This window comes from Hyperoodon ampullatus, assembly GCF_949752795.1.
Source record: "Hyperoodon ampullatus genome assembly, chromosome: 20".
Classification (NCBI taxonomy): Eukaryota; Metazoa; Chordata; class Mammalia; order Artiodactyla; family Ziphiidae; genus Hyperoodon; species Hyperoodon ampullatus.
Genome location: NC_136933.1, coordinates 13427933 through 13451143, shown reverse-complemented (window position 1 = coordinate 13451143; position 23211 = coordinate 13427933). Strand labels below are relative to the sequence as shown.

The following is a 23211-nucleotide window of genomic DNA, read 5'->3' as shown; positions in this document are numbered from 1 at the left end:
ACCAAGACCAAATCAGAAGAAACAGAAATTCTGAAAATACCAATTGCTAGAAACAATCAGTAATCAAAAATCTTCCAACAGGGACTTCCCTGGTGGTCCAGTGGCTAAGACTCCGTGCTCCCAATGCAGGGGGCCCAGGTTTGATCCCTGGTCAGAGAACTAGATCCCACATGCTGCAATTAAAGATCCTGCACACTGCAACTAAGACCCGGTGTAGCCAAATAAATAAATTAAAAAAAAAAAAATCTTCCAAGAAAAGCCCAGGCCGAGATGGCTTCACAGGGGAACTTCACCAAACATTTGAAGAAGAGTTCATGCCAATCCTTCTCAAACTCTTCCAAAAAACTGAAGAGGAGGGAACATTCCTAAACTCATTTTATAAGGCTAGCATTACCCTAATATCAAAGCCAAAAAAGTACACTACCAGAAGAGAAAACTAAAGGTCCATATCCCTGATGAATATAGATGCAAAACTTCTCAATAAAATACTAGCAAACTGAATTCAGCAGTACATTAAAAAGATCATTCACCATCATCAAGTAAGATTTATCCTTGGGATGCAAGAATGGGTCAACATACATAAATCAACTTGGTATGTCACATTAATAGAATGAAAGAAAAAAATCATATGATCATCTCAAAAGATGCAGAAAAAGCTTTCCAAAAAATTCAACATCCATTCATGATAAAACACTCTTAACAAATTAGGTACAGAAGGAACATATCTTAACATAATAAAGGACATATATGATAAGTCCACAGCTAAATGGTGATGGGAAAACTGGACATTCACATGTACAAGTATGAAACTAGACCCCTAACTTACACCACTCACAAAAATTAAATCAGAGTGGATTAAAGACTTAAATGTAAGACTAAAATGCATATAACTCCTAGAAGAAAACACAGGAAAAAAGCTCCTTGACATGAGTCTTCACAATAAACTTTTGGATACAACTAAAGCACAAGCAACAAAATCGCAAGTAGACAAGTAGGACTATATCAAACTAAAAAGCTTCTGAACATCAAAAGAAGTAATCAATAAAATGAAAAGACAATCTATGGAATTGGAGAAAATATTTGCAAACCATTTATCTTAGGATAAGAGGGTTACTATCCAAAATATATAAAGAACTCATACAACTCAATAACAAAAAAAATAATAATAAATAATCCAATTAAAAGATGGACAAAGGACCCGAATAGACCTTCATCCAAGTAAGATATACAAATGACCAACAGGTACCTGAAAAAATGCTCAACATCACTAATCATTAGTGATGCAAATCAAAAGCACAATAAGCTATCACCTCACAACTGTCAGAATGGCTAGTAACAAAAAGACAAGAGATAACAAGTGCTGGTGAAGATGTAGAGAAAATGGAATCCTTGCGCACTGTTGATGGGGTTGTAAACTGGTACAGCCACTGTGGGCAGAAGTTCCTCCAAAAGTTAACAGAAACTACCATATAATATTGCAATTTTACTTCTGGGAATATATCCGAAGGAAACAAAAACACTAAGTCAAAAAAGAGATATCTGAACCCCCATGTTCACAGCAGCATTATTTACAATAACCAAGACGTGTTCCCCATACATGCAGATACGCGCACACGCGCACACACACACACACACACACTAGAACCTTATTCAGCCATAAAAAAGGAGGAAATCCTGTCACTTGCAATAACATGGATGGACCTTAATGGCATTATGCTAAGTGAGTAAGTCATACAGAGTAAGCAAATACCAAAAGATCTCATTTATATGTAGATTCTTAAAAAAAAAAACCTCACAGAAAAAGATCAGATTTGTGGTTACCAGAGGTGTGGTCCAGGGTGAGGGGAAACTGGACAAAGGTGGTCAAAAGGTACAAACTTCCAGTTTTAAGATAAATAAGTACTAGGGATGTAATGTACAGCAAGAGGATTACAGATAGCACTGCTGTATGATACATGTGAAAATTGTTAAAAGTAAATCCTAAGGAGTTCTCATCACTTGTTTTTGGTATCTATATGAAATGAGTAACATTAAACTTACTGTGGTAATCAATTTATGATGTATGTAAGTCAAATCTTATGCTGTGCATCTTAAACTTACACAGTGCTGTATGTCAACTGTATCTCAATAAAACTGGCAGGGGTGGGTATGTATAGACCAGAAAAAGTAGGTATACTTGGAGATAAGCCAGCTCCAGATTTTTTTTTTTTAAAAAGAGAACTAATTTATGCCATAAAATATTAAAGCTCTTCCTTACTAGCAAAAATCCTCTACAAAGCAAGACAGATTGAGTTTCCCATTTTCTGAATTATCCTGAGGAGTCTCAGTTTTACATCTTCTCATGCCATATTTTGGGGCTTGGATATAAGAAAGAGGTAAGATGACACTGAAATAGGATGACACTGAAAATGGATGAGAAGTAAACAGAAAGGATAAAAACTAAAACAGCAAAAAGGCTCCTTGTCATCTGCACAAAGTACTTACTGCTTCGGGCTATCATCATACCTTTTTTGAGAACACCAAACCTTGCTTTTATAATCTACTACAATGTGATATGAGAACCATAACAATCACCCCAAAGGGCCACCACAGACCATAAAACAAGCACAGATAAGGAAAATGGGTAGTTTACCATAGAATGATGGAATGACCATAGATTTCCCCAAAAGTCACCACAACTCTTAACCCACATGTGTGACAGCAGCTCTCCTGAGCTCAGCCAGTGATTGGGAGACAGAGGGAGTCCCCAGAAGAAGAACCTCAGGGCCAAGCCCCATCAGGGCTGGGACACAGTCATGTCTTCATCCTTGCTGGAGATAGCATGAGAACATGACTTGCGAAATCCAAGAGGCTAAATACTGATTTATCCTTTTAAAAGCAAGCATTAAAAAATCACATGTAGTGTACCTTTACTGCTTCACCTGCTACCAAGAGGCATACCTTGGGTTCCAACTGTGAAATCCACACGCTCAGCAATGCAGCCCAGACCTCAGTCTCCAACAGCATTCCAGACACCACCTGTGGGAGTCAAAGACAAGCTGCCACCCATCACTGCCAAGAATGGAAAGAAGCAAACTGAACTCACTGACGTCTCAGAGCTCCTTCTACAACGATTTTATTATAAATATGCTCTTTTGGAATAAACAAATACTGCATTCAAAACTATCGGCAAACTTGTTCTAAGGTAATGAAAAGGAAAATGGAACCAGGAACCACTTAGAAGTAGAGATAAATAGCAAAGTCACCTGCATGCCATGCTGAGCAGCGCCTTTCCCCCAAGAAGTAACAGGAGGTTAACAGGGGACATAACATTTCTCATTAGCCCATTAATGAAAATAAGCTTCGAGTTTGGTAATTTGCACTAGTTCTGTAAACTGAACTGCTCCTGTCCTCGGTCCTAGGAAGTAGAATGGGAAGACGGTCAGTCTTCAGATCCCAGCGTCAACAAGGAAGATCTTGACTTTGTAACTCTTTGCTCTCAGACAAAACTGTTCACTACTTGCCAGGAGTGATGTCAGAGTAGTCCTTCAGCACCCCGGCCAAGTGCTCATTGTGAGTTTTAAACCGTCGCTTTTTCTGTGAAGCTGGCTTTTTCCTTCTCTGAATAGGAGCCTACAGGAAAAGGTAAAGACAGTTAGAAACAACAGCTACTCAGAGCTACGGTAATATGGGGAGGATTTACAAAAGGTGCCCCAGAAACCAGCAGCAAAGAGATGCAGGGTTTGTGACCTTCTTTCTGTTCTGCAGCCCAGCCTCACACACACCAATCCACACAATCCTGGTTCGAAAACACAAACCAGGGCTTTCTGTTACAGTGAAGTGCACACCTCCACCTGGAATAAACGGGCTGGCACGAAAACTAACCAGAACTACTGTAGGCACGAAGTGGATAAGAAGAGAGGCAGTGAATCTCTTTTGTTCTGCATCTCTGTCATCAGGTGTAAAATTTTATCCCCCATTAATTACCATTAAAACAAAGACCTGAAGCAAATACAGCAAAATATAGAGATATGGGCAAATTGGGAAGTGGATGAACACAGAAAGATTTGTTAAATATTATCGTCTTTTCTTCACTGTATACCTGAAATACTAATATCACGTAATATTAACAAACTAAGCAATGACAGGAAACCATGAAGTGCTGCAGTCACACTAATTCTTGGAGATCACTGGCAATAAATTTTCCCTTTTAAAGGAGTCCTAAAACGTCACTGAATAAAACAGTCACAAACAAGTCAAGCTACGAGGCACGATGGTGGACAAGGGAAGGAGGGTGTTAGTGAAATATTTCTCATCCTGGCTTTGTCCCTGGACTGCAGAGAGCTGGTTAGCTGGTACGAGGAATTCACAGGTCTTCATTCAATTACAAATCCCTCCAATGAGCAGGGTTTGGGGGCTATAAAGACAGTAATATCTGGTTCCTAAGGGATCTGAAAGTCCACAAGGATAATTCAGTGGGATCAGAGCTAAGGCAAAGCCAGGCACCGAGACCACTGGGCTCCGGGAGCAAGAGGGGTTGTGGGGTGGGGTGAAGATCATAAAGGCCAGAATGATGAAGCCCCTGGCAGAGGCTGGGAGGACAACACGTGGGCACTGCACGTCCTATGGCTGGAGCTCAAGAGCAGGCACTGACTGCCCCGGAGGCTCTCACATACCTGGCGAGCAGCCCCTGAGGGCAAAGAGATCCGCTGGCCCTCAATACACCAGACGTGATCTGAATGCATCTGACCAAGGTCACAGGATTAGGACACAGAAAAAACTGGAAGGGAGAACTACCTACCTACCTGCTCTTCCGAGAGCTGCACAGGAGGCAGGCTAACAGCTCAAAGAGCAGAGGGTTACGTTTTCCTCTAGAGAGTACATACCACTTTCTTTGGTCCAGATTCCTGCATGGAAGAAATACCCTGTCGCTTCAGATACTCTTCAATTTTCTCCTCATCCATTGAATCCACAGTGACACTCCTCCACAGTTTCTGAAACTCTGTGCCAACAAGACAGTAATGCACAATAGATGTTTACAAGCTATAACATCTCAGTGTGATCGAAATCAGGCTTCAATGTTATCTCCTCTGATACCAATGAGCACATCTGAGATTTCATTATAAAAACAAAGGAAGACAGGAACATTCAGATGCTGGACACAGAGCAGCAGAAGGGCCTGGGAACACGAACTGCATCCCTACAGACCAGATCAGCACTGCTCTATTTTTAGAGCCTATAAATGAAGGCCATGTGATTGAGCCTCCCAGCTTTCCTGGGAAGAAAGGCAGTTGACCCTCTCCTTTAATTCCAGAAATCAGTTCTCCATTGAAATAGTTCAAATTCCTGATCATCTCTCATGAGCTCAGTATACCCCACTTCCTCTCCTACAGGAAAAGAGAAACACACAGGGAGATGAGGAACCAAAGTTTTGTACGGAGTGAGGAGTTACAACAGCTTATTTGCAAAAAAGGCCTTTTGAAATCAAATAAATGGGGGATGGGTGACTAAGAGGTCATAATAGTGAGAGGAGGAATACTGAGACAGTAACACTGTCTCACATGCCCTGGAAGACAAAGGAGAAAGGCCTTCCATCCAGCCTACTCCTTGTGCTCAGAGACCCCGGCCCCTCGGCCACACCACCATTTCTGCAACCAAAAGAGATCACAATTGGGACATGTCCAGAATGAAACTCGTATGCATCTTAAATTCTGTCCCTAAAGAGAGGCTCCAATAACCAGGTTTCACTTCATTATTAACACCTACTTTCCAACGCACAAAAAATGTCTTAGGATGGCAAATCGTAAGACATTTGTACTCTGGATGGTGAAAAAGGAAAGTTCGCTGGGTGCCCTGAGGCTGGGGGCTGGGCCTCCTGCTCACCGGAGACCTCTCTCGCACGTGCACGCCCACTCACACGGGACACCACCTACCCCCATCCCCACCCTCCTCCCCGGCATGGCATCCCGGAGGCCTAATCCAGGTGGCGCCGGCACCGCCCCCTGCCTTACTTTCAGGTAAAAAGTGAGAATGGAGAGTGGTCCATTCACAAGCTGTAAACAAAGCAGGCACGCGATACTGTGCTGGACCAGACTGTTCTCCCCTTTCCTATTTCAATATGTATTACATGAAGCAAATGATGCTCTAACAGCTGGGGCTCCAGTGATACTTAGGAAATCTGTTTACTGTCACACACTGAAAAGCTTTTTGCTGACGGTGACCAAATGCAAAAATGACAGTCTATTACAAAGAATTCGACCTGGGCACAAAGTTATTTCAATCCAAAACATCTCTAAATAAAAAATTTTTTAAATTTCTTTCAATACATTAAGAGCTCTTTTTCCTATATGCTCCCTGAACTTTCATCTGCATAGATTACAGAAACCAGTTAACAGATGACAATCAATTGTTTGCATGACTTTCTCAGCCCCCTGAAGGCTATAAGCTCCTCGGGAGTGGATATTCTATTTCGTAAGTTTCCTACTATGGTTGGCACTGAGTTTAGCACATCCTCAACAATTTGATCACTGAACGTATGAAATGTTATTCTCTGGGCATCACAGAGTACCTGTTTTCTTTTTACATTTTTTAAACTTTTTTATTTTAAAATAATTTTACATTAACAGAAGAGTTGCAACATTAGTACACAGAACTCCAGGACAGGCTTTGCCCAGCTTTCCCTAATGTTAACACTGTATATGATCTTAGTAAAATTATCTAAACTAATAATATAAGCCTATGAACTAATCTACAGACCTTATTCACATGTCACCAGTTTTAGCACCTGCGTCCCCGTCCCGGTCGTCCTGGTCCGGCACCACACCTGGGATCCCACTGTGTTTAGCTGCCGTGTCTCCTTGCTCCAGGCTCTAAGTGTGCCCAGTGTGTCTCCTCATCTCTTAGGACCATGACACTTCTGAGGAGCTCCTGTAGTTATTTTATACAACGGCCCTCAATGTGCGGTTGTCTGCTATTTCCTTGTGATTAAATTGAGGTTATACATTTTGGGCAAGAACATCACAGAGAAGACACTGTGCCCTTCTCAGGACCTAACATCAAGGGTCCATGATGTTTACATGTCTTATTACTGGGGCTGTCAGAATGATCACTGGTTAAGGTGGTGTCTGTCAGATTTCTCCACCATGAAGCTAATACTTTTCCCTTTGTAATTAATAAGCACCCTGTGGGGAGATGTACTGAGACTATGCCTAAACACCCTGTTTCTCAGCACACGTTAGCTCGCTAATTACAGCATCCATTGATGGCTCGTGCCTGCAACAACTGATACTTGTGGGTTTGCCGAATGGCATGTTACTTCCCTCATTCCTTTCATACGTATGGATTAGAATTCTACCATAAGGAAGACTACTGAATAAATGGATTGGATTCTCGATCCAATCTATTTATTCAATTGTTAACTTCGTATGGATTCATGGATATATATTTTATTTCATGGATCATAACTCATTACTATCATTATTTATTTTCTTGTTCAAATATCCTGGCTTTGGTCATTGAGTCCCTTCACACTGTCCCTGGCTCTTTTTGACTTGCTTCCCTTTTTTGTTGTTTGGGGTTTTTTTGAGCATTCTCTTAATTTCTGGTACCAAAACATGTTCCAAGCTCATCTTGCATTTCCCCAAACTTGGAACCAACTGTTCGCCAAGGAGTCCTGACTCCTTTTACTGGAGAATGGTATTTAGAAACCAAGATCTAGGCATCCTAGTCTCTTTTTCTAGCAATCACTTTTCTTTTTTTGAAAACAGCAAATGATTAGGGGACATCAAGTTTAAAGACAAATGATTTGTTTTAGGAGATTACCTCCACGTATCATGAAAGTCAGTCAGGCTCTAAATTATAAGGGTAAATAAAATAGGAATTGTTTAAAAACCTGCTGTCTTTTAACAGAAAAGAAAACAGGCTAGAATTTTAAAACTCAGATTTGACCCTTTCAACTGAAGGGAACCCTGTCCTCCTTGAGCTAAGAATGAAAACTGTGTAACAGAAAGTATGCCAGAGAAGAAAAGAAAATAAGCAAATTCATTAATAAGGCTTTGCTTAAATTCCCGAATAACTCATTCATATTTTGGCTACACCCAGAGCTTTCCTATGAAATACAAAACTAGCAGAATAGTACAGACAGTGGCGACAGATGGCCTGGGTGTGGAACCCAGTGACCCCATTTACTAACTATGTCACATGGGACAAGTTAAGTTACTTAACCTCTCTGCCTCAGTTTCCTGATCTGTAAAATTGGGATAATAATATGTATTTCATAAAGTTGTGGGGATAAAATGAGCTAATACCTATAAAGCACTGAGAACAATGCCTGCAAAGGAAAAAGCACTATCTATATCTGTCATAGTTACCATCATCCTCTGAGGTCTACCATCTCTTATTTCTGAGTGCTAATGCCTTTAAGGAAGGCAGATGAATCTGGCTGCTTTCAATAAGCATGACTCATCTGAGATTTATCCATGTTGTTGGGCATGTCAGTACTTCCTTCCTTCTTATTGTGAAGCTGTATTCCATTGTAAGGATGTACCATACTTGGGGGCAATGAAGGGACTGTTAAAGGGCATCTGAGTTGTTTCCAGGTTTTGGCTATTATGAATAAAGTTGATATGTACATGGATTTTGAGTGAACTTGGGTAAAAACCTAAAAGTGGGACGGCTGGGTCATACATACAGTTATATGTATTACAGCATACTAATAAATATGACACTTGACCTACACCTCACACTATATGCAAAAATTAATTCAAAATGATCAAAGATCTAAATATAAGAGCTAAAACAGAAACTCTTTGAAGAAGTAAATATTGGTGTTATTGGATTAGGGAATGGTTTCTTAGATATGACACAGAAACACAAGCAACAAAAAGACAAATACATAAATTGTACCTCATCAAGATTAAAAACGTTTGTATCTCAAAGCACACCAACAAGAAACGGAAAAGACAACTCACAGAATGGATGACAATATTCACAAAACATAACTCTTTTAACATACCTGTATCCAGAATAAAGAACTCTTTAAAATTCTATAACAGGACCTTCAAGATGGCAGAGGAGTAAGATGTGGAGATCACCTTCCTCCCCACAAATACATCAAAAATAGATCTACACGTGGCACAACTCCTACAGAACACCTACTGAACGCTGGCAGAAGACCTCAGACTTCCTAAAAGGGTGCACAAGGAGAGGGGATTCAGAGCACCACCTAAACGAGCTTCAGAGACGGGCGCCAGCCACAGCTATCAGGACACCAGAGACGGGCATGAAACGCTAAAGTTACTGTTGCAGCCACCAAGAAGCCTGTGTGCAAGCACAGGTCACTATCCACATCTCCCCTCCCGGGAGCCTGTGCAGCCCGCTACTGCCAGGGTCCCGGGATCCAGGGACAACGTCCCCAGGAGAACACAAGGCGCGCCTCAGGCTATTGCAGCATCACACTGGGCTCTGCCGCCACAGGCTCGCCCAGCATTCCATACCCCTCCCTCCCCCAGCGCCTGAGTGAGCCAGAGCCCCCGAATCAGCTGCTCCTTTAACACCGTCCTGTCTGACCGAAGAACAGATGCCCTCAGGCGACCTACACGCAGAGGCGGGGCCATATCCAAAGCTGAACCTGGGAGCTGTGCGAACAAACAGGAGAAAGGGAAATCTCTCCCAGCAGCCTCAGAAGCAGCGGATTAAATCTCCACAATCAACTTGCTGTACCCTGCATCTGTGGAATTCCTGAATAGACAATGAATCATCCCAAAACTGAGGCAGTGGACTTTGGGAGCAGCTGTAGACTTGGGGTTTGCTTTCTGCATCTAATTTGTTTCTAGTTTTATGTTTATCTTAGTTTAGTATTTAGAGCTTATTATCATTGGTAGATTTGTTTATTGATTTGGTTGCTCTCTTCCTTTTTTATATATTTTTCTTTTTTCCCTTTTTGTGAGTGTGTATGTATATGCTTCTTTGTGCGATTCTGTCTGTATAGGTTTGCTTTTACTATTTGTCCTAGGGTTCTGTCTGTCCGTTTTTTTTAGTATAGTTTTTAGCACTTGCAATCATTGGTGAATTTATTTATTGGTTTAGTTGCTCTTTTTTTAATTACTTTTTTATTTTAATAACTTCTGTTTCTTTCTTTTTTTTCTTTTCTCCCTTTTCTTCTGAGATATGTAGCTGACAGGGTCTTGGTGCTCTGGCCAGGTGCCAGGCCTAAGCCTCTGAGGTTGGAGAGCCAAGATCAGAACACTGGTCCACCAGAGACCTCCCGGCCCCTCATAATATCGGAGACAGCTCTCCCAGAGATCTCCATCTCAACGCTAAGACCCAGCTCTACTCAACCACCAGCAAGCTCCCGTATGAACACACCATGCCAAACAACTAGCAAGACAGGAAAACAACCCCACCCATTAGCAGAGAGGCTGCCTAAAATCATACTAAGTTCACAGACACCCCAAAACACACCACCAGACACGGTCCTGCCCACCAGAAAGACAAGATCCAGCCTCATCCACCAGAACAGAGGCACCAGTCCCATCCACCAGGAAGCCTACACAACCCACTGAACCAACCTTACCCACTGGGGACAGACACCAAAAACAATGGGAACTATGAACCTGCAGTCTGCAAAAAGCAGACCCCAAACACAGTAAGTTAAGCAAAATGAGAAGACAGAGAAATACGCAGCAGATGAAGGAACAAGGTAAAACCAACCAGACCAAACAAATGAAGAGGAAATAGGCAGTCTACCTAAAAAAGAATTCAGAGTAATGATAGTAAAAATGATCCAAAATCTTGGAAACAGAATGGAGAAAATACAAGAAACGCTTAACAAGGATCTAGAAGAACTAAAGAGCAAACAAACAATGATGAACAATGCAATTAAAAATTCTCTAGAAGGAATCAATAGCAGAATAACTGAGGCAGAAGAACAGGTAAGTGACCTGGAAGATAAAACAGTAGGAATAACTACTGCAGAGCAGAATAAACAAAAAAGAACAAAAAGAATTGAGGACAGTCACAGAGACCTCTGCGACATTAAATGCACCAACATTCGAATTATAGGGGTGCCAAAAGAAGAAGAGAAAAAGAAAGGGACTGAGAAAATATCTGAAGAGATTATAGTTGAAAACTTCCCTAACATGGGAAAGGAAATAGTCAATCAAGTCCAGGAAGTGCAAAGAGTCCCATACAGGATAAATCCAAGGAGAAACACCCCAAGAGACATATTAATCAAACTATGAAAAACTAACTACAAAGAAAAAATATTAAAAGCAGCAATGGAAAACCAACAAATAACATACAAGGGAACCCCCAATAAGTTAACAGGTGATCTTTCAGGAGAAACTCTGCAGGGAGTGGCAGGATATACTTAAAGTGCTGAAAGGGAAAAACCTACAACCAAGATTACTGTACCCGGCAAAGATCTAATTCAGATTCAATGGAGAAATCAAAAGCTTTACAGGGCTTCCCTGGTGGCGCAGTTGTTGAGAGTCCGCCTGCTGATGCAGGGGACACGGGTTCGTGCCCCGGTCCGGGAAGATCCCACATGCCGCGGAGCCTGCGCGTCCGGAGCCTGTGCTCCGCAACGGGAGAGGCCACAGCAGTGAGAGGCCCGCGTACCGCAAAAAAAAAAAAAAAAAAAAAAAAAGCTTTACAGACAAGCAAAAGCTACGAGAATTCAGCACCACAAAACCAGCTTTACAACAAATGCTAAAGGAACTTCTCTAAGCAGGAAACGCAAAAGAAAAAGACCAACAAAAACAAACCCAAATCAATTAAGAAAATGGTAATAGGAACATACATATCACTGAACACCTTATATATAAATGGATTAAATGCTCCAACCGAAAGACAAAAAGACTGTTTGAATGGTTACAAAAACAAGACACTTAAATATGCTGTCTACAAGAAACCCGCTTCAGACCTAGGGACACATACAGACTGAAAGTGAGGGATGGAAAAAGATATTCTATGCAAATGGAAATCACAGGAAAGCTGGAGTAGCAATACTCGTATCAGATAAAATAGACTTTAAAATAAAGAATGTTACAAGAGATAAGGAAGGACACTACATAATGATCAAAGGATCAATTCAAGAAGAAAACATAATAATTATAAATATTTATGCACCCAACATAGGAGCACCACAAAACATAAGGCAAATGTTCACAGCCATAAAAGGAGAAATCGACAGTAACACAAAAACAGTGGGAGACTTTAACACCCCACTTACACCAATAGGCAGATCATCCAGACAGAAAATAAATAAGAAAACACAAGCTTTAAATGACACAATACACCAGATAGACTTTATTGATATTTATAGGACATTCCATCCAAAAACAACTGAATACACTTTCTTCTCAAGTTCTCATGGAACATTCTCCAGGATAGATCATATCTTGGGTCATAAATCAAGCCTTAGTAAATGTAAGAAAACTGAAATCTTATCAAGTATCTTTTCCGACCACACACTATGAGACTAGATATCAATTACAGGAAAAAAAACTGTAAAAAATACAAACACATGGAGGCTAAACATTATGCTACTAAATAACCAAGAGATCACTGAAGAAATCAAAGAGGGGGCTTCCCTGGTGGCGCAGTGGTTAAGAATCCGCCTGCTAATGCAGGAGACATGGGTTCGATCCCTGTTCTGGGAAGATCCCACATGCTGCAGAGCAACTAAGCACGGGCGCCCCAACTACTGAGCCTGTGCTCTAGAGCCTGCGAGCCACAACTACTGAGCCCACGTGCCACAACTACTGAAGCCCATGAGTCTGGAGCCCGGGCCCCGAAAGCCCACATGCAGCAACGAAGACCCAACACAGCCAAAAAAAAAAAAAAAAAATTAAAAAAAGAAATCAAAGAGGAAATCAAAAAATACCTAGAAAAAAATGACAATGAACACACGACAACCCAAAATCTATGGAATGCAGCAAAAGCAGTTCTAAAAGGGAAGTTGATAGCAATACAATCACACCTCAAGAAACAAGAAAAATCTCAAACAAACAACCTAAACTTACACCTAAAGCAATTAGAGAAAGAAGAACAAAAAAAACCCAAAGTTAGCAGAAGGAAAGAAATCATAAAGATCAGATCAGAAATAAATGAAAAAGAAATGAAGGAAACGATAGTAAAGATCAATAAAACTAAAAGCTGGTTCCTTGAGAAGATAAAAAAAATTGATAAACGATTAGCCAGACTCATCAAGAAAAAAAGGGAGAAGACAGAATTAGAAATGAAAAAGGATAAGTACCAACTGACACTGCAGAAATACAAAGGATCATGAGTGATTACTACAAGCAACTATATGCCAGTAAAATGGACAACCTGGGAGAAATGGACAAATGTTTAGAAAAGCACAAAATCCTGAGACTGAACCAGGAAAAAATAGAAAGCATAAACAGACCAATCACAAGCACTGAAATTGAAACTGTGAATAAAAATCTTCCAAAAAACAAAAGCCCAGGACCAGATGGCTCCACACGTGAATTCTCTCAAACATTTAGAGAAGATCTAACACCCATCCTTCTCAAAATCTTCCAAAATATAGCAGAGGGAGGAACACTTCCAAACTCATTCTACGAGGCCACCATCACCCTGATACCAAAACCAGACAAAGATGTCACAAAGAAAGAAAACTACAGGCCAATATCACTGACGAACATGGATGCAAAAATCCTCAACAAAATACTAGCAAACAGAATCCAACAGCACATTAAAAGGATCATACACCATGATCAAGTGGGGTTTATCCCAGGAAGGCAAGGATTCTTCAATATATACAAATCAATCAATGCTATAACCATATTAACAAATTGAAGGAAAAAAACCATATGATCATCTCAATAGATGCAGAAAAAGCTTTTGACAAAATTCAACAGCCATTTATGATAAAAACCCTCCAGAAAGTAGGCATAAAGGGAACTTTCCTCAACATAATTAAGGCCATATATGACAAACCCACAGCAAAATGGTTCACAATGGTGAAAAACTGAAACCATTTCCTCTAAGATCAGGAAAAAGACAAGGTGGTCTACTCTCACAACTATTATTCAACATAGTATTGGAAGTTTTAGCCACAGCAGTCAGAGAAGAAAAAGAAATAAAAGGAATCCAAATCAGAAAAAAAGAAGTAAAGTGGTCACTGCAGGATACTATACATAGAGAATCCTTAACATGCCACCAGAAAACTACTAGAGCTAATCAATGAATCTGGTAAAGCAGCAGGATACAAAATTAATGCACAGAAATCTCTTGCATTCCTATACACTAATGCTGAAAAATCTGAAAGAGAAATTAAGGAAACACTCCCATTTACCACTGCAACAAAAAAATTAAATACCTAGGAATAAACCTACCTAAGGAGACAAAAAGGACCTGTATGCATAAAACTATAAGACACTGATGAAAGAAATTAAAGATGATACCAACAGATGGAGAGATATACCATGTTTTTGGATTGGAAGAATCAACACTGTGAAAATGACTATACTACCCAAAGCAATAAACAGATTCAATGCAATCCCTATCAAACTACCAATGGCATTTTTCACAGCACTAGAACAAAAAATTTCACAATTTGTAAGGAAACACAAAAGACTCCGAATGGCCAAAGCAATCTTGAGAAAGAAAAATGGAGCTGCAGGAATCAGGCTCCCAGACTTCAGACTACACTACAAAGTGACAGTAATCAAGACAATATGGTACTGGCACAAAAAACAGGAATACAGATCAATGGAACAGGATAGAAAGCCCAGAGATAAACCCACGCACATATGGTCACCTTATTTTTGATAAAGGAGGGAAGAATATACAATGGAGAAAAGACAGCCTCTTCAATAAGTGGTGCTGGGAAAACTGGACAGCTACCTGTAAAAGAATGAAATTAGAACACTCCCTAACACCATACACAAAAATAAACTCAAAATGGATTAAAGACCTAAATGTAAGGCCAAACACTATAAGACTCTTAGAGGAAGACATAGGGAGAACACTCTATGACATAAATCACAGCAAGATCCTTTTTGACCCACCTCCTAGAGAAATGGAAATAAAAACAAAAACAAATGGGACCTAATGAAACTTAACAGCTTTTGCACAGCAAAGGAAACCATAAACAAGATGAAAAGACAACCCTCAAAATGGGAGAAAATATTTGCAAATGAAGCAACTGACAAAGGACTAATCTCCAAAATTTACAAGCAGCTCATACAGCTCAATACCAAAAAAACGAACACCCGAATCCAAAAATGGGCAGAAGACCTAAATAGACATTTCTCCAAAGAAGATATACAGATTGCCAACAAACACATGAAAGGATGCTCAACATCACTAATCATTAGAGAAATGCAAATCAAAACTACAATGAGGTATCACCTCACACTGGTCAGAATGACCATCATCAAAAAATCTACACACATGGGCTTCCCTGGTGGCGCAGTGGTTGAGAGTCCACCTGCCGATGCAGGGGACGTGGGTTCATGCCCCGGTCCGGGAGGATCCCACATGCCGCGGAGTGGCTGGGCCCGTGAGCCATGGCCGCTAAGCCTGTGCATCTGGAGCCTGTGCTCCGTAACGGGAGAGGCCACAGCAGTGAGAGGCCCGCGTACCACCACCAAAAAAAAAAAAAAAAAAATCTACAGACAATAAATGCTGGAGAGGATGTGGAGAAAAGGGAACCCTCTTGCACTGTTGGTGGGAATGTAAATTGATACAGCCACTATGGAGAACAAAATAGAAGTGCCATACGCCCCAGCAATCCCAATACTGGGCATATACCCTGAGAAAAACATAATTCAAAAAGAGTCATGTACCACAATGTTCACTGCAGTTCTATTTACAATAGCCAGGACATGGAAGCAATCTAAGTGTCCATCGACAGATGAATGGATAAAGAAGATGTGGCACAGGGCTTCCCTGGTGGCACAGTGGTTGAGAGTCCGCCTGCCGATGCAGGGGACACAGGTTCGTGCCCCGGTCCGGGAGGATCCCACATGCCGCGGAGCGGCTGGGCCCGTGAGCCATGGCCGCTGAGCCTGCGCGTCCGGAGCCTGTGCTCCGCCACGGGAGAGGCCACAACAGTGAGAGTCCTGCGTACCGCAAAAAAAAAAAAAAGAAGATGTGGCACATATATACAATGGAATATTACTCAGCCATAAAAACAAACAAAACTGAGTTATCTGTAGTGAGGTGGATGGACCTAGAGTCTGTCATACAGAGTAAAGTAAGCCAGAAAGAGAAAAACGAATAGCATATGCTAATACATATATATGGAATCTAAAAAAAAAAATGGTTCTGAAGAACCTAGGGACAAGACAGAAATAAAGACTCAGACGTAGAGAATGGACTTGAGGACACGGGGAGAGGGAAGGGTAAGCTGAGACGAAGTGAAAAAGTAGCACTGACATATATACACTACCAAATGTAAAATAGATAGCTAGTGGGAAGCAGCCGCATAGCACAGGGAGATCAGCTTGGTGCTTTGTGACCACCTAGACGGGTGGGATAGGGAGGGTGGGAGGGAGATGCGAGACGGAGGGGATATGGGGATATTTGTATACATATAGCTGATGCACTTTTTTTTCCGAATTTTTGAATTTTATTTTTTTCTTTATACAGTAGGTTCTTATTAGTTATCCATTTTATACATATTAGTGTATACATATCAAGCACAATCTCCCAATTCATCCCACCACCAACCCCCGCCACCACTTTCCCCCTTGGTGTCCACACGTTTGTTCTCTACATCTGTGTCTCTATTTCTGCCCTGCAAACCAGTTCATCTGTACCATTTTTCAATGTTCCACATATATGAGTTAATATACAATATTTGTTGTTCTCTTTCTGACTTACTTCACTCTGTATGACAGTCTCTAAATCCATCCACGTCTCTACAAATGACCCAATTTCATTCCTTTTTATGGCTGAGTAATATTCCATTATAGATATGTACCACATCTTCTTTATCCATTCGTCTGTCAGTGGGCATTTAGGTTGCTTCCATGACCTGGCTATTGTAAATAGTGCTGCAATGAACATTGGGGTGCATGTGTCTTTTTGAATTATGGTTTTCTCTGGCTATATGCCCGGTAGTGGGATTGCTGGGTCGTATGGTAGTTCTATTTTTAGTTTTTTAAGGAACCTCCATACTGTTCTCCAGAGTGGCTGTATCAATTTACATTCCTACCAAGAGGGAAGGAGGGTTCCCTTTTCTCCACACCCTCTCCAGCATTTGCTGTTTGTAGGTTTTCTGATGATACCCATTCTAACTGGTGTGAGGTGATACCTCATTGCACTTTTGATTTGCATTTCTCTAATAATTAGTGATATTGTGCAGCTTTGCATGTGCTTCTTGGCCATCTGTATGTCTTCTTTGGAGAAATGTCTATTTAGGTCTTCTGCCCATTTTTCGATTGGGTTGTTTGTTTTTTTAATATTGAACTGCATGAGCTGTTTCTATTTTGGAGATTAATTCTTTGTCTGTTGATTCGTTTGCAAATATTTTCTCCCATTCTGAGGGTTATCTTTTCATCTTGTTTGTAGTTTCCTTTGCTTTGCAAAAGCTTTTAAGTTTCATTAGGTCCCATTTATTTATTTTGGTTTTTATTTCCATTACTCTAGGAGGTGGATCAAAAAAGATCTTGCTGTGATTTATGTCAAAGAGTGTTCTTCCTATGTTTTTCTCTAAGAGTTTTATAGTGTCCAGTCTTACATTTAGGTCTCTAATCCATTTTGACTTTATTTTTGTGTATGGTGCTAGGGAGTCTTCTAATTTCATTCTTTTACATGTAGCTGTCCAGTTTTCCCAGCACCACTTACTGAAGAGACTGTCTTTTCTCCTATATCCTTGCCTCCTTTGTCATAGACTGGTTGACCACAGGTGCTTATCTCTGGGCTTTCTATCCTGTTCCATTGATCTATATTTCTGGTTTTTGTGCCAGTACCATATTGTCTTGATAACTGTAGCTTTGTAGTATAGTCTGAAGTCAGGGAGTCTGATTCCTCCAGCTCTGTTTTTTTCCCCTCAAGACTGCTTTGGCTATTCGAGGTCTTTTGTGTCTCCATACAAATTTTAAGATTTTTTGTTCTAGGTCTGTAAAAAAAAAAAAAAAAAAAATGCCACTGGTAATTTGATAGGGATTACATTGAATCTGTAGATTGCTTTGGGTAGTATAGTCATTTTCACAGTGTTGATTCTTCCAATCCAAGAACATGGTATATCTCTCCATCTGTTGGTATCATCTTTAATTTCTTTCATCAGTGTCTTATAGTTTTCTGCATACAAGTCTTTCGTCTCCTTAGGTAGGTTTATTCCTAGGTATTTTATTCTTTTTGTTGCAGTGATAAACGGAAGTGTTTCCTTAATTTTTCTTTCAGAGTTTTCATCATTTGTGTTTAGGAATGCAAGAGATTTCTGTGCATTAATTTTGTATCCTGCTGCTTTACCAGATTCATTGATAAGCTCTAGTAGTTTTCTGGTAGCATGTTTAGGATTCTCTATGTATAGTATCATGTCATCTGCAAACAATGACAGTTTTACTTGTTCTTTTCCAATTTGGATTCCTTTTATTTCTTTTTCTTCTCTGATTGCTGTGGCTAGGACTTCCACAACTATGTTGAATAACAGTGGCGAGAGTGGACATCCTTGTCTTGCTCCTGGTCTTAGAGGAAATGCTTTCAGTTTTTCACAACTGAGAATGATGTTTGCTGTGGGTTTCTCATATGTGGCCTCTAATATGTTGAGGCAGGTTACCTCTATGCCCACTTTCTGGAGAGTTTTTATCATAAATCGGTGTTGAATTTTGTCAAAAGCTTTTTCTGCAACTATTGAGATGATCATATGGTTTTTATTCTTCAATTTGTTAATATGGTGTATCACATGGATTGATTTGCATATATTGAAGAATCCTTGCATCCCTGGGATAAATCCCACTTGATCATAGTGTATGATCCTTTTAATGTGTTGTTGGATTCTGTTTGCTAGTATTCTGTTGAGGATTTTTGCATCTAAGTTCATCAGTGATATTGGTAATTTTCTTTTTTTGTAGTATCTTTGTCTGGTTTTGGTATCAGGGTGATGGTGGCCTCATGGAATGAGTTTGGGAGTGTTCCTTCCTCTGCAATATTTTGGAAGAGTTTGAGAAGGATGGGTGTTAGCTCTTCTCTAAGTGTTTGATAGAATTCACCAGTGAAGCCATCTGGTCCTGGACTTTTGTTTGTTGGAAGATTTTTAATCACATTGTCAATTTCATTACTTGTGGTTGGTCTGTTCATATTTTCTATTTCTTCCTGGTTCAGTCTTGGAAGGTTATACCTTTCTAAGAATTTGTCCATTTCTTCCAGGTTGTCCATTTTATTGGCATCGAGTTGCTTGTAGTAGTCTCTTAGGATGCTTTGTATTTCTGTATGTCTGTTGTAACTTCTTTTTCATTTCTAATTCTATTGATTTGAGTCCTCTCTCTCTTTTTCTTGATGAGTCTGGCTAATTGTTTATCAATTTTGTTTATCTTCTCAAAGAACCAGGTTTTAGTTTTATTGATCTTTGCTACTGTTTTCTTTGTTTCTATTTCATTTATTTCTGCTCTGATCTTTATGATTTCTTTCCTTCTGCTAACTTTGGGTTTTGTTTGTTCTTCTTTCTCTAGTTCCTTTAGGTGTAAGGTTAGAATGTTTGAGATTTTTCTTGTTTCTTGAGGTAGGCTTGTATTGCTCTAAACTTCCCTCTTAGAACTGCTTTTGCTGCATCCCATAGGTTTTGGATCGTCATGTTTTTACTGTCATTTGTCTCTAGGTATGTTTTGATTTTCTCTTTGATTTCTTCAGTGATCTCTTGGTTATTTATTAACGTATTGTGTAGCCTGCATGTGATTGTGTTTTTTACGTTTTTTTCCCTGTAATTCATTTCTAATCTCATAGTGTTATAGTCAGAAAAGATGCTTGATATGATTTCAATTTTCTTAAATTTACTGAGGCTTGATTTGTGACCCAAGATGTGATCTATCCTGGAGAATGTTCAATGAGAACTTTAGGAGAAAGTGTATTCTGCTGTTTTTGGATGGAATGTCCTATAAATATCAGTTAAATCTATCTGGTCTATTGTGTCATTTAAAGCTTCTGTTTCCTTATTACTTTTCTGTTTGGATGATCTGTACATCAGTGTAAGTAAGGTGTTAAAGTCCCCCACTATTACTGTGTTACTGTCGATTTCCTCTTTTATAGCTGTTAGCAGTTGCCTTATGTATTGAGGGACTCGCTCCTATGTTGGGTGCATATATATTTATAATTGTTATATCTTCTTCTTGGATTGATCCCTTGATCATTATGTAGTGTCCCTCCTTGTCTCTTGTAACATTCTTTAAAGTCTATTTTATCTGATATGAGTATTGCTACTCCAGCTTTCTTTTGATTTCTGTTTGCATGGCATATCTTTTTCCATTCCCTCACTTTCAGTCTATATGTGTCCCTAGGTCTGAAGTGGGTCTCATATATGGGTCTTGCTTTTGTATCCATTCAGTGAGCCTGTGTCTTTTGGTTGAAGCACTTAATCCATTCACATTTAAGATAATCATTGATATGTATGTTCCTATTACCATTTTCTTAGTTGTTACAGGTTTGTTTTTGTAGGTCCTTTTCTTCTCTTGTGTTTCTCACTTAGAGGAGTTCCTTTAGCATTTGCTGTAGAGCTGGTTTGGTGGTGCTGAATTCTCTTAGCTTTTGCTTGTCTGTAAAGCTTTTGATTTTGTCGAATCTGAATGAGATCCTTGCCAGGTAGAGTAATCTTGGTTGTAGGTTCTTCCCTTTCATCACTTTAAATATATCATGCCACTCCTTTCTGGCTTGTAGAGTTTCTGCTGAGAACTCAGCTGTTAACATTATGGGAGTTCCCTTGTACATTATTTGTCATTTTTCCCTTGTTGTTTTCAATATAATTTTTGTCTTTAATTTTTGTCAATTTGATTACTATGTGTCTCGGTGTGTTTCTCCTTGGGTTTCTACTGCCTGGGCCTCTCTGCGCTTCCAGGACTTGGGTGGCTATTTCCTTTCCCATGTTAGGGAAGTGTTCGACTATAATCTCTTCAAATATTTTCTTGGGTCCTTTCTCTCTCTCTTCTCCTTCTGGGACCCCTATAATGCGAATGCTGTTGCATTTAATGTTGTCCCAAAGGTCTCTCAGGCTGTCTTCATTTCTTTTCATTCTTTTTTCTTTATCCTGTTCCACATCAGTGAATTCCACCATTCTGTCTTCCAGGTCACTTATCTTTCTTCTGCTATTGATTCCTTCTCATGTATTTTTCATTTCAGTTATTGTACTGTTCATCTTTGTTTGTTCTTTAATTTTTCTAGGTGTTTGTTCTTTAATTCTTCTAGGTCTTTGTTAAACATTTCTTGCAACTTCTCGATCTTTGCCTCCATTATTTTTCCAAGGTCCTGGATCATCTTCACTATCATTATTCTGAATTCTTTTTCTGGAAGTTTTCCTATCTCCACTTCATTTAGTTGTTTTTCTGGAGGTTTATCTTGTTCCTTCATCTGGTACATAGCCCTCTGCCTTTTCATCTTGTCTATCTTTCTGTGAATGTGGTTTTTGTTCCACAGGATGCAGGATTGTAGTTCTTCTTGCTTCTGCTGTCTGCCCTCCTGATTCACTTTGTTATACAGCAGCAATTAACACAACAATGTAAAGCAATTATACTCCAATAAAGATGTTAAAAAAGTAAATAAAAAATAAACAAATGAGACCTAATTAAACTTAAAAGATTTTGCACAGCCAAGGAAACCACTGACAAAATGAAAAGACAACATACCAAGTGGGAGAAAATACTTGCAAATAATATGACAGATAAGGGGTTAATAGCCAAAATATATAAATGGTTCATACAACTCTATCAACTCAATATCAAAAAAATAAACAACCTGATTAAAAAATGAGAAGTTTTAATAGACATTTTTCCAGAGAAGACATACAGGTGGCCAACAGGCACATGAAAAGATGCTCAACATCTCTAATCATCAGGAAAATACAAATAAAAAATACAATAAGATATAACCTCACACCGGTCAGAACGGCTGTCATCAAAAGATGACAAATACCAAACGTTGTTAAGGACGTGGAGAAAAGGGAACCCTTGTACACTGTTGGTGAGAATGTAACTTGGCACAGCCGCTATGGAAAACGGTATGGAGGTTCCTCAAAAAACTAAAAATATAACTACCATGTGACCCAACAATTCCACTCCTGTGTATATATCCAAAGAAAATGAAACACTAATTCAAAAAGATACGTGCACCCCGATAGTCACAGCAGCACTATTTACAATAGCCAAGATATGGAAGCAACCTAAGTGTCCATTAGCAGATGAGTAAAGAAGATGTGGTACATATATACAATGGAATACTACTCAGCCGTAAAAAGAATGAAATAATGCCATTTGCAACCACATGGATGGACCTGGAGGGTATTGTGCTAAATGAAGTAAGACAAAGAGAAAGACAAATACTGTATGATATCACTTATATGTGAAATCTAAAAAAATAAGACGAATGAATATAAGAAAACAGAAACAGACCCACAGATATAGAGAGCACACTAGTGGTTACCAGTAGGGGGAAGGAGAGGGGTGGGGCAAGTTGGGGGGATGGGGTTAAGAGATACAAAAACTACTATATATAAAACAGATAAGCAACAAGGGTGTGTTGTGTAGCACAGAAAAACATTCTGTAATAAAAACATTGTAATAGGTAAAGAAGTTAATCAGACAGTTCTCAAAAGGTAATATACATGTATAACTCAATCACTTTGCTGTACACCTGAAACTAACAGTGTAAATCAACTATACTCCAATATAAAAATAAACCTTTTTTTTAATAAATAAAAATTTTAAAGATAAAACAAGACAATACACAAATGGCCATTAGGCAAAAAGATACTCATCATTAGGGAAATGTAAATCAAAACTACGATAAGATACCATTTCACACCCAGTACGACAGCTAAAATCAGTGTTGGCAATGATGTGGAGAAATTGGAACCCTCAGGCACTGCTGGTGGGAATGTAAAATGATGTAGCCACTTTGCAAAACAGTATGGCAATTGCTCAAACGTTAGCCACTGGAATTACCATATGATCCAGCAATTCCACTCCTAGGTATGTACTTAAGAGAAATGAAAAATTATTTCCACACAAAAACTTGTACATGAATGTTCATAGTACCATTATTCACAAAAGC

The 23211-nt window shown here is 39.5% G+C and overlaps 1 protein-coding gene across 1 annotated transcript in view; it reads right to left on the bottom strand.

The window, feature by feature from the left end:
- Positions 1-3092: 3092 nt before the first annotated feature.
- Positions 3093-23211, bottom strand: part of GTF2E2 (general transcription factor IIE subunit 2) — a gene marked incomplete at its 5' end in the record, with an annotated part of 66817 nt that continues 46698 nt past the window's right edge. Inside the window, 2 exons of the mRNA XM_079726471.1 lie at positions 3093-3612; positions 4866-4981. Coding sequence (XP_079582597.1) covers positions 3496-3612; positions 4866-4981 — 233 coding nt within the window. The 3' untranslated portion in view covers positions 3093-3495. The remainder of the gene's footprint in view (positions 3613-4865; positions 4982-23211) is intronic.